Here is a 12,329-nt window from a genome sequence, read left to right as displayed (position 1 = left end):
CAGAGTGTCTCCCCCTCTTCTGGCCAGTGGGACATTGGTCACTAGGTCCACCCACCTCGACACCCAGCAGCGGGTTGGTGCCTTGTGCTGGCTTCAGTCAACCAGCTAAACAGGGTGCACCCTCCAGCAGCCCCATTCCTGCAGGTGTCTCCCTGGGGTTTGAAGAATTTCCTGTGATCCTCATGCCTCCTAGTCCATCGTCATGCCTCCTAGTCCATCGTCATGCCTCCACCCTGGGACCTGGGGCAGGAGGCCTGGAGCACGGTCTGCCCAGCAGTGGGCATGTGCCGGACACCTGGCACCTCCCTGCCGCCTCTGCATGCCCTCTGTGGCCTGGCCCGGCTGACGGGGCGCTCAGGAATGTGGCGTGGGTGGGGAAATTCCCAGCCGCCACCCTCCACTCGGTCCCCGCATGCCTTCCTGCTGTCCCTTCCATGGGCTTGGGCTCTCTGTCTCGGCATCAGGATCCTGGACCCCAGCCTGAGAGGGCAGAAGGGCCTGGGCCTGTTTCCCAGCTTTCAGGTCCTCTCCAGAAGCATCCTTCTAGCCCGGCCATCCCTCCATACCCAGCCTCATGGAACTCCTCCTCCTGGCCATCAGGTGCTCTGGGGTAAGCGTTCACTCTGCCTGTGGAAGCTTGCAGCCCCTGGCATCCCCACGTACTACCTTACACTTCTTGAGTTGTACAGATGGGTAAACAGGCTGCAAGCGGTGACATAAGCCATCGAAGGTCATACAGCTAGAGAAAAACACACCCCAATTTCCCTGACCCCTGAACCACAGAACACTCCTTCCCAGGGTGCCCCAGAAGCGCTGGCAGGTCAGATTAAATTAACAAAGAAGTCTGGCATGCTGAAGTCCATGGGGTCGCAAAACGTCGGCACTACTCAGTGACTGGACGGCAACAACAGCAGGGAGTTTGGGGCTTAGGATGAGACCCAGGGTTGCATTCTAGGCCTGCAGGCTGGGGCGGAGGAAGTCACTTCTCTCTCTGCCTCCCTGTGCCTTTCCGGAACATGAGGAAAATATTTTTTACTTGGCTGTAGAAAGTCAGACCTCAATGTGAAAGTGCAATTCCTCTTAAATCGGGGAATTTTCCTCTCTGGGTGGGACTGTTTATTTGCTGACGGGATGCCCAGGGAATTTAACCCTACATTTCATTGTTCGCCTGGCTTTGCCTTCCCCAGGGAGGCTCCCTGGTTCCAGGCACCGAGATGGAAGGACAAAACCCTGTCTGGTTCCCACCTCTACCCTACATCCCCCTTCACCCCCACCAACCCACCCTACCCCAGTGCAAGCCCAGGTGCTAGATTTAGTGATGGGTCACAGTTTCTTCATCTGCAAATTGGAGGAAACCCTCCCACCCAGCAGAGGGTTCTGCATGGGACTGAAAGCAGAATTCATATTGGGGCCCTCATTCAGAACCCACCCCCGCAAAAAAAAAAAAAAAACAAAAACAAACCACATAAACCAGGACACGTACTTCTAAACTGTGGAAAAAGAGAACTTGACTTTATTCAGGAAGTCTACAAAATACAGAAGGCGGATAACTCGCTTACTGTAAGTCAGAAAAATAAATAAATTCTGGGGGCCGGGCACTTTTCTTTTAAAACACATTTTTTGGTTGTTTTGCTATCCGGCTTTCCCTAAATATAAGATAAAATGTGTTTTATTTGCAGATATAAAATATAAAGTACAGCTCAGGACTGCACGCCACATTTCCCAGGCAGTGGGCGCTAGGCCTCTGGCTGGGGAGAATAACTTAGATTCGTGCAATAAATAAACAGCGGGAAGGGGCAGCTGTCTAATAGGGAAAGGGGAGGGGCTGGGGCCAGACTTCCCAGGAGAATAGCAGTCAATGGCAGTGACCCGCCCCCACCCAATAGGATGGACAGGTAGGACCCTTCCCTTTTTAACGACCCCTATCCCAAGGTTCAGAACTGTAGGATCTGTCTTCTCATCTCCCCACCTGCCTCTGTGGTCACTTCCTTTGTCCCCTTTCTCTTTGGCCAGCTCCCTGGGTCCAGGGAGAGCCCAGGACAGAGTCAGGCCAGCTCCTTCCCTCTCCCCCATCTGTATCACCTTCTCTTTCCCTCTACTTCTCTTCACCTGACTCACAGAGAGCTACCTCTCAGACCACGGAGGCCCTTGCATCACCTTTTCAGGCCACGACCACTGTCCCCCTGACCACCACGGCTGGACTCTCAGGGCAGCAGTGGAAAGACATGGTTCCAGCTTAACCGCTAAGCATATGTGGCCTTGGGCATTGTCGGGTCCGCTGGAGGCCTGTTTTCCCATCTGTGAAATGGGCTTCACTAGGAGATTTCTAATGAATCTTCCAGCTCTGGAGGGCCAGGCATCCAGGCCCAAAGCAGAGGCGGGAACATCAACTTCCCAGCTGGACAATCCTACCAGAGGCATGCGGGGTCAAGTCTAGTCTTGTATCCTGGAGGGTGGGGACGGGCCGATGGCACGATCTGAGCAAACAGTTACAAAATGAGGGGTGGCCATCTTCCCCTCGATGGCCCTTCTCTAATCAGCTTTGTATCCCATCCTCCCAAACTAAGAAGGCTGAAGTTTTTAGGAAACGCCAGACCTCGACCTCACCCGACTTCCTATCTCACCAAAGTTGCCCCTCCCCGGGGCCGTTAGGTCCCAGTTTCAGAGACCGCACGAGGAAGACAGGATCTGGGGAGGGAACGTGTGTTCACCATGGAGGGAGCTGGTGGCTGCAGAGAAATGGCACTTGGAGACAGAGGCGGCGCTTAGGCACTTCGGGATGGCAGCTGGGGTCGGAGGGGCGTGGTTTGGGGAATGGGCGTGGGTGGAACCGGCGGGTCTCGGCGAGCACTAGGAGCAGGCGGCGGGGGCGGGGCCGGGAGCGGGGCCCGGCCCAGGGGCGGGGCCCGGGCCGGGGCTCGGGGCGGACTTGACGATGGTGATGACGCTGGCCGGCGCCACCAGCGCCGCGGGCCCGCGGGCGGCGGCCACCGAGCGCGCGAAGCCCTGCAGCGCCTCGCACTTGCCGCGCAGCGCGTCGAGCTCCAAGCGCATGGCGGCGTTCTCGCGCGCCAGCTTGTCCACCTCGCGCTCCAGCTCCGACTTCTGCTTCTGCAGCTCCTCCTTCTGGCACACGCGCTTCACGCGGCAGCTGGCCGCGTAGCCGCGGTTCTTGAGTGTGCGGCGGCGCTGCTTGAGCCGCGTCACCTCCTCGGCCGAGAGCCCTCGCAGGTGCCGGTTCAGCTCGCGCACAGACAGCCCCATCAGCGCTTCGTCCGACAGGTGCGGCGTGTTTTCGCTCAGCTCACGCTTGATCTGCGGGCATGGGCGCGTGGGGAAACTGAGGCTCAGGGTCACACTCTACCCTGCGGGCCCTGAGCTCTGGACCCGGCGCGCAGCAGGTGCTGGGGTCGGCTTCCCCTCCACCGCTAGTGTTCCCCATTCCACGCCAGGGACACTGAGCTGGTGGCTGGACTTGCTCCAAGACTCCGAAGGGGAGCAGGAATCCCCAAAGGGGAAACCGGGTGAGACCGGGATCTGGATACAAAAGGAGCCACCCTAGAGCTCAGTCCGGATTCTAACCCAGTGACTCGGCGGGGACTCAGCCAGAAAAACCCAAGAAAGCACCTTTAAAGTCCAACCGTTCCGTGGACATTGTCTTCATGGGGAAGTAGGTCTAGAGAGGGAAGTGACCTGCCCTGGGGCACACAGCCTATGGCCAGATCCCAGGCCTGCTGGTTCCCAGCCAGGCGGGGCCTGGAAAGGCCCATGAATGGCTTCATGAATGCCTGATGTCTGCTGAGCCCCTCTTGGGGATTCTAGGAACTGAAGGGGAAGCTGGGATGGGAGCTCAGCCTGGGCAGGGAGGGAGGGGAGGACAGGAGACAATAAGGGCTGCCTTCTCACCTTCAGCGCTTTGCTGGATAAGGGATCCACAGACATGTTTGCAGAAGTTACCCTCTGGGCTAAGACCTAGGGGAGAGAGGAGACCAAGGTCAGTTTTTCTCCCACTTGGAATAAAATCCAAACACTACTATCTTCGCATTCAAGGGCCCTGCTATCTTAGAATTCATCTCATACCACTTCCCTTGGCCCCAGTGGTCCAGCTACAGTGGCCCCACTGAATGGTTCATTCCAGCCTCAGGGCCTTTGCACTTGTTGTTCTCTTTACTTTTCTCTTCCTTTTATCTCCCCAAAGACTTATCATTTAGATCTTTGCTCAGTGCTACCTCTTCAGAGAGGCTGCTGCTAAGTCGCTTCAGTTGTGTCCGACTCTATGCGACCCCATAGACGGCAGCCCATTAGGCTCCCCCGTCCCTGGGATTCTCCAGGCAAGAACACTGGAGCGGGTTGCCATTTCCTTCTCCAATGCATGAAAGTGAAAAGTGAAAGTGAAGTCGCTCAGTCATGCCTGACTCTTAGCAACCCCATGGACTGCAGCCTACCAGGCTCCTCTGTCCATGGGATTTTCCAGGCCAGAGTATTGGAGTGGGGTGCCATTGCCTTCTCCTCAGAGAGGCTAAAACTGGCTAAAACATCCCTTGTACCATATCATATAACCCCGTTTACTAACCCCCAGGCTCCTTTCACACTACTGCCTGCCTCGATTCTGCCCTCCAGCCACAAGGAATTTCTTTCACTTCCTCTCACCCCATGCTTTCTTGCCTTTGCGTCACGCCAAACCTTGTGACACTTCTCCTCCCACTCCCACTTTATTTGGCAGACTCCTGCTATTCAGCCTTCTGCCCTGAGCATGGACATCCCCTCCTCCAGGAAGGCCTCCCAGGCTCCTAGGACTTTTTCAGCACCGCCCACCCCAGCAGTTCTACCCTATGTTGTAATGGTCTGTTTCCTTGACTCCCCACCAGACAGGGACCTCCACAGCCAAGAACCAGGCGCAGACAGCTCTGGGTGTGAGGCTGCCAGCACAGGGGCTGGCAGGGAGCAGGCACTGGTGAGGTGTGGATTGGTGGCCTATGACAATTTCACCCAGCTTGTCAAGGTCTGAACCTCGTGCCAAGCCCAAATCTGCTGAAGACCGTCAAGAGAAAAACCTCTTGGCCCTGCCTCCAATTCTTCCTCCTTTCTATCTGCTTCTGCATGGCAGGGATGGCACACAGATACCAGGAGGATGGGAGGGAGACAAAGGGATTCTGTCTTCATAACTGGCTCCCAGGGAGGGTATAGGAAACAAGGAAAGGAACAGTGGATTAAGGGTCAAGCCTGGTTTGAGTCCCATCTCTGTTTTCTCCAGGCTGTGTGACTGTGGGCAAGCCACTCCTCCCCTCTGGGTCTCCACTTTCCCATCTGTAGGTTGGGAACAATACCTATCTCATAGGGTTTTGATGGAACCAAATGTTGCAAACAAAGACGTCAGTGTGCACCTGGGGGGTTATTAGAATTACTGAGTCTGTCCAGGAGGGGTTGGGCCTGTAGCAATTCCTGGGACATCGCTTTGACTTGGTGTCTCCTGGCTGACCAGGGTCACACAGGAAAGTCTCTTACAGACTGTCTGGCCCCTGCCTCCTCACTTCACCCAAGGGGAGGTGGAGACCAGAGAGGGGCCCCTCTTGCCTGAAGTCACACAGCAGGTGAATGGCTGCCTTCTCCTAAGTCAGGAGGAATTCTGAACACCTGTAAAGGTCCCAGGACTGAATCCTGATTGCCTTCACACCATCAGCACGCCAGTTCTCCCAACAACCCTGTGAGGTAATGGCCAGAAAAGTCAATAGAGTAGCCCAGAGTCACACAGCTAACGGCGGATAAAGCCTGGGTCTGAGGCCACATGGAACCACATGTCTCCTCGCAGTGAGGTCCTCACAGGGCACCCTCTCTGGGCCCTGTTTCCCCACCCCTGTAAACAGAAGGGCTTGCCTGGCTCCAAGGCTACCCAGCTCTGATGTGCCAGGATCTATGTTGGGCCTGCAAGTGTCACCCAGATATCCAGGCCTCCTGGCTGGCTGTTTAGGGGGCTGGGGTGTTACATGGTGCCCAGGCAGTCTGGGCTACACAGAGAGCCTGATGGGAGAGGTGATCTAAGAGCCTGCTGGGTGCTGAGCAATATGTGGTGGCTGACCGATGCAGAACTCTGGAGGCATGGCCCATAGGACAAGCCATTTTTCCTCTCTGGATCTTGGTTTCCTCTCAAAGTGGGGACAATCATCATAGTGTTTGTGTGTAAAAACAAGAGGCTTAGAAAGATCAGAAGTGGCAAATGGTTGGTTTATCTCCCCACATTCCTCCCTCTACTCCTAACACGGACATCAATAATCAATTACCTCACTTGCTCTCACTGAGGCTGGACACAGTTCCTGAATCTTTCTCAACACAGCGCTGTTTTCCACTGAGCTTGGACATAACCTCAGAATCCTCCTCAACACAGCCCTCCAGAGTAGGCCGAAGAGGAAACTGCTGGCCATCCCCTATACTAGATAATGGCTGAAGGTCCCATCCTCTCTGCAATTCTAGGTACTTTGGGACCCCAGGGAGGCTTTGAACCTGTTCTTGTCTCCTTTCCTCTTTCTCCTCCTGTCTTAGCCTCAGCCCCTCAAGCACATGCTACATGTCAGCTGAGGCACCCATGTTTGCCCAGGAACATCCTAGCTCAGCAGAGCCAGGCAGTCACAGAGGGAAAGTCACAAGAAGGTCACACCTCAGACTTTCAGCACTCCAACTTCAGACCAGGGGCTGCTGGGCTGTCAACCAAGGGGCCGGGGTCCTCCACCAGGCAGCCTTGGCCAGTCTGGTAGACCTTGGACTTGAGACAGCAGCTGATGCAACCTCATTGTTCTGTAACTGAAGCAACCAAGCAGCTGTTTGGTGGCAATGGTGGACTGGAACCCTGGAGTCCCCAGCTCAGGGCTCTTTCTTCAAAGCCAGCCACTATACTCCTCTCTGAAGGATAAGAGTTGGACACGACTAAGCGACTGAACCGAACTGAACTGAATACTCCTCATCCCCCTATCCCTGCTTCTTCCCTTCCTGAGGCCAGCAGCACTGACCTCCAGGGTCTGCAGGTTCCTAACATTCCCTGGAGGTGTGGCTTAGGGGATTGACAGCTGCATTGCCCAGTCAACAGCCACGCCCCTGGCCCCCCTAGTACACTCAGAGGCATCCTGGAGACGGCCCACCCGCTGGCATGGGCTCCTCTGGCTGCTGAGCCATTTTGCTTCCTCTGTGAGGACAGAAGGAAAAAATGTGTTTTCCTGGGCCTTGGCAGCCAGCACTGGTGGAGCCTCCTCCCTGTTGGAAGGGGAGCAGAGCTGGGAGAACCCAGCACCACAGGGAAGTATGAGCCTGGGGGTCTGCCACCCACTAACACTTGCTGTGTGATTTCAGGTACACCACTCCCTCTCTCTGGGCCCAACACGCCAAACCACCAAGCCTAAGGTACGTCCTAGCACTGACAATGTCAAAGTTTAGAGAGTCAGATTCTGGCCTGGAATGGAACTCCAAGACCACCAGCAGAGTAGAGGCCCTGGAGCAAGGTAAGGGAAATCAGGGAAGACTTCCTGGGGGCAGGGGCCTAAGGGAAATCAGGGAAGACTTCCTGGGGGCAGGGGCCTAAGAACACAAACTCAGAGACTATCAGCCTTGACTCTCCCTCTGCTCCATGCCTAACCCTTAAGCATTTCCTCTTTCAGCTGCACCGAGACCAAAACCACCTGCTCTCTGGAGTCCAGTCTGCCTCCACCTCTGACCCCACCAGCTCTCCTCCCTGTCAGAGGGATCATTACTGACACAAACCTACCAACCTGACCATGTTCGGCCATTTCATAACCCTATGATGCCAGCCTCCCCTCTAGCCCACGTGGTAGGCCCTTCTGGCCACCACCATGTTCTCTCCCCACGCTCTTCCAGGATCCCCATGCTGACAACAAATGAATGAGCAGACAACAAACTCTTACCATCCCCACACATTCCCCAAAGGGACACACGGGGTGCATGTGTGTAAGAGAAGATGTCACTTGAGCCCTGCAGGATCTGCTTGTTTTGCAGAAACTGCTTCAAGAATCTTACAGCCCGTGCCCAGGAGTTCTTGTTTGCCTGGGGTTCCCAGGCCTTTTTCTCTAGGTGTTGTGGAGTTTTACCAGGACACTGACCCAGGGCTCATTCATTCATTCAATCAGCAAAGACCCAAGAAGCACCTACCCTGTAGGTCCCAGGCGTGGTCCTGCACCCTGAAGGACCAAAGCTGAATCAAAGCCCCTGCCCTTGAGGTCTTCACAGATGATTATCACTTGATCTGACATTCTGGCTGACTGTCACCTCCCCAGGGAAGCCTTCCTTGATTACCCTGGCTCAGTCAGAACTGTGTTATGTACTTTGTAATCACAGTGACTTCCTCCTCGTACCACCTATCTCAGCTGTGGTTTTGCATTGAGTTTAGTGGCTCTTTCCTCAACTTTGTCTTCCTTCCTTGACTGTAAGCTCCCAGAGGGCAGCTCTGGATCTGATTTGTTCACTATCTTATCCCCAGCATCTAGTCATTGGTGGGCTCCATGGCAACGCAGGCTAAAAGTATTAGGACTGAGGGAGGCACAGGGGCCAAGGGAGCCCTCACTGGGTCCTGGGCCCTACTGAAGGTCCAGGGGTGATTCGGTGGGAGGTTAAACCTTTCGGTACTAGCTTTCCATCTATGACTGAGTCAGTCAGCCACTTCCTCCTGTTCCCTGCTCCCTAGCCCTGCTCAGGGATGTTTCCTGCCTGATTCCTGTGCTCCTGGTGGCTACCTCCCTTACATATTCCACATATTCCTGGACAACCCTGGCCTCCGCCTGGGGCTCTTGGCTCTGTTTTCTCTTGCATGGTTCCCCTGGAAACTAGGCTGTATGTGGAGGCTGTCACACCTCCGCCAGCCCACTGCCCTTCGACCACCTTGAATGTTGCCTAGCTGCTGCTACAGATGGGGACCCAGAAGTTACCAGCTGTGGTAGCAGCTCAGAGATCCAAAGTTAAAAGATTATCTGGTCCAGCTCAATGCCCTCCCCCCACACACCCCATGATCCTGTAGCCCTGTGGGTGGGAGGAAGAGAGGGCAGAATAGGACCAAGGAAGCCCTAAGCCCCAGCCCAGCCCTCAACATCCCTCAGCAGGGCATTGATGGAGGAGCAGGGCAGGGTGAGGCGCCTTCTCACAGTAACCCCTCCTGCACCAAGACAAGTAGTCCCACTGCCTGTTAACCAAGTCTGGCCCAAGTCTTCAACTAGCTCCTCAAGTCCAGTCATCGATAGCTCTGTCTGATTAGCCCCACTTGTGAACTGAAACCACCAGAAGGGCAGAAACCAGCTCCACCCCAACCTTGGGTTCTCACCCTTCCTGATCCAGCAGGTACAGCCTCTAGAACCCAGACCAGCCAGAGGAGTAGCCACCAGAGAGAGGAAGCCTGATATCCCTTCCTACCTCCAACCTTTGCCGTTTTCCCGGCCCTCCACACTCCCCCCACCCCCGCCCTTCCTGTTTCTTCTGAGACTGAGGGGCTGGGTAGCCCCCGGGATGAAGGAAAGTCCGAGGGGAGGGTCTGTCTTCCCCAGGCAGCCAGAAAACCTGGGGACAAGGACCTGGACACCAGCCTACTTTGTTGCCAGACCCACCGGGGTGATGGAGCCAGGGGTGGCCCCTTCACCTTGTTCCCCAGGGAAGCCCGGTGGGATCTTTGATATTTTGCCCCACCCCGTGGCTGAAGGCGCCGGCTCTGGGTGGGGGACAAACACCGCAGTCACGTGGCTGCGGTCCTGGGAAACTCCGGGGAGAGCGAAGGCCTGGAGGCCACCGGCTGGTGGGAAAGGGACAACCCGGGAGAGATTTCCCAGACCCTTGTGACTATGGACTGGGCCATTTCTCTCGCTTCTTCTTTTATTCTTGTGGTCACACTCTTTCGGAGGTACGGTCCGCTGGTTATACAGGCCCCGCCTGGGAGCGTTCACACACACACACACACATACACACACACACACTCACACACACACACACACACACACTCACATTCCCCAAGGTACTCGGCGCAAGCACGCACCGGGCAGGATACCCAGGACGCTGGCCAGGGAACACACACGCACGCCCGCCCTCGGACGTAAACAAACCGCGCACGCTCGGCCTGCGGGCATCGGTCCAGGGACTGTTCTCACCGAGTCACGTACTTGCACACACCGCCCCCGGCCCCGCCTGGGCGGACGCTGACGCTCGCCAGCCCGCGCTGCCCCTTCCTGCCTGACTTCACCGCCTCTCGGCCCGCGCCCCCAAAAGGGGCCCATTAACCCCGCACCCCGCCAAGTTCGTTTCGGCCGCGTCTCGGTCTCACAGGACCTCCGCCCCCGCCCCCCCACCTCGACACCCTCCCAAGCCAGCAGTCCAGGCGAGGGATCCACGGTAGCACCGACCGAGTCGGGCCCGGGGCCCCGCCCCAGGCACGTTCCAGGAGCGCGGAGACCCTGCCGCCCCCTGGCCCTGCGCACTCGTCCCGCGACCCTCACCCGCCTCTCGTCCTGCTTCGCCTGGCGTCCCTGGCACGCACGGGGTCCCGCTGCCGTCTGAGCTGCTCTCCTCGGCCCGCGCCTCGGTCAGCCTCCCCCTCCGGTCCCGACCGCGGGTCGCTCAGAGCCGGGATCGCCTGAGCGACGCGCCGAGTTTTGTTGTGGGGCGGGCAGCGCTGGGGGCCGCGCCGAGTTGTAAGGCGAGCTTCCCGGAATTACTCACTCACAGGATTCCTTTCATTCATAAAAACCCAGTCATACGGTGACGTCACCGCCCCGGCCGCCCCCCGGCCCCAGAGCAGCCTCCCGACTCCCCAGCCCCGCCCCCGACCGGCTCCGCCCCGGATAGGCCCCGCCCCGCCCCAGGCCCCGCCCCTCAGGATTCTCAATCCTGGTTAGAGCGCTGACTGCGGGCTTTCACGTGACATCTCACCGGAGCCGCGCGGGTGAAGATGTCATTTGCCTCATTTTACAGTCCACAGTCGTGGGCCTCTTCTCCTTTCGACCTACACCCTCTGCCTCGATGATCTCATCTAGTCTCGTAGTTTTAAATGCCATCTGTAGGCTCAGGAGCTCCAGATTTTGTATTTCCAGAGGGAACGGCTTCTTTTTGAGTTCCAGACTGTATCCAACTGCCCACTCAGCGCCTCCGCGTGGGTACCAGATGGGGCCCCCATGCCCTGCACGGCCAAGATCCCACTCCTGAGCATCAATCCTAGCTCAGCAACATACACACCCAGTATCTCCATCTCAGCTGTTCAAACCCCAGACCTCGGAGCTTTGCTCCGTACCTTTCCTTTCTCCTCACTTCATGAGTCACTGGCTCCACCTCCAACACCACCCTGCATCTGACCACTTCTGGCCACCTTCATTTCTGCTACCTGGTCCAGGGACCATTAACTCAGCTGGACCACGGCCAGTCTCCTGATAATGTCCTCACTTTATCCCTAAAAGCTTTTTTCACACACCAGACTATATTCTGCTTGTAACAAAGATCAGCTTGTTTAACACTCTTCCACCCTTTGGCTTAACACTCTCAAAGATTTTTCCTTCGAATTTATAATATAAACTATACTCCTCCCTTTGGTCTACAGGGCCCTAAGCCATCGGGTCTCTGCCCAGCCTCACCTCTGTCACTCTCGTCTCACCCTGCTCCTCTTCAGTCACACTGCCCTTTTTACTGTTCATTTAACACACCAAGCTCATTCCTGCCACAAGTCCTTTGCACTTGCTGTTTCCTCTTCTGTTCACTGCCTGGCTCTTTCTCATCTTTCAGGTCAGCTCAAATGTCATGGCCTTAGAGAGGTCTTTCCTGACAGCCCTGGCTAAAGGAGCCACCATCTCTGAAATTTGTTTTGTATATTAGCTCAATATCTCCATGTTAATATTAGCTTAATATATGCTGACAAGGGCCCATCTAGTCAAAGCTATGGTTTTTCCAGTAGTTATGTATGGATGTGAGAGTCGGACCATAAAGAAGGCTGAGTACCAAAAAATTGATGCTTTTGAACTGTGGTGTTGGAAAAGACTCTTGAAAGCCCCTTGGAGGGCAAGGAGATCAAACCAGTCAGTCCTAAAGGAAATCAACCCTGTATTCATTGGCAGGACTGATGCTGAAGCTTCAGTACTTTGGCCACTTGATGCAAAGAGTCGACTCATTAGAAAAGACCCTGATGCTGAGGAAGTTTGAGGGCAGGAGGGGAAGGGGACAACAGAGGATGAGATGGTTGAATGGCACTATCGACTTAATGGATTTGAGTCTGAGCAAACTCAGGGTGATAGTGAAGGACAGGGAAGCCTGACGTGATGCAGTTCATGGGTTCACTAAGAGTTAGACATGACCTAGCGACTGAACAA

The 12,329-nt window shown here is 55.9% G+C and overlaps 1 protein-coding gene across 1 annotated transcript; it reads right to left on the bottom strand.

Annotated features, from left to right (window-relative positions):
* MAFF (MAF bZIP transcription factor F) lies at positions 1,487-10,784 on the bottom strand. The gene is made up of 3 exons (XM_018048754.1): positions 10,473-10,784; positions 3,907-3,972; positions 1,487-3,315 (listed from the first exon to the last, which is right to left on the bottom strand). The coding sequence occupies exons 2-3, from the start codon at positions 3,940-3,942 to the stop codon at positions 2,851-2,853; spliced, it is 501 nt and encodes a 166-aa protein (XP_017904243.1). The 5' UTR covers positions 3,943-3,972; positions 10,473-10,784; the 3' UTR covers positions 1,487-2,850.

The sequence above is a fragment of the Capra hircus genome, chromosome 5 (assembly GCF_001704415.2).
Source record: "Capra hircus breed San Clemente chromosome 5, ASM170441v1, whole genome shotgun sequence".
Classification (NCBI taxonomy): domain Eukaryota; kingdom Metazoa; phylum Chordata; class Mammalia; order Artiodactyla; family Bovidae; genus Capra; species Capra hircus.
This window is presented reverse-complemented; position numbering and strand designations above follow the sequence as displayed.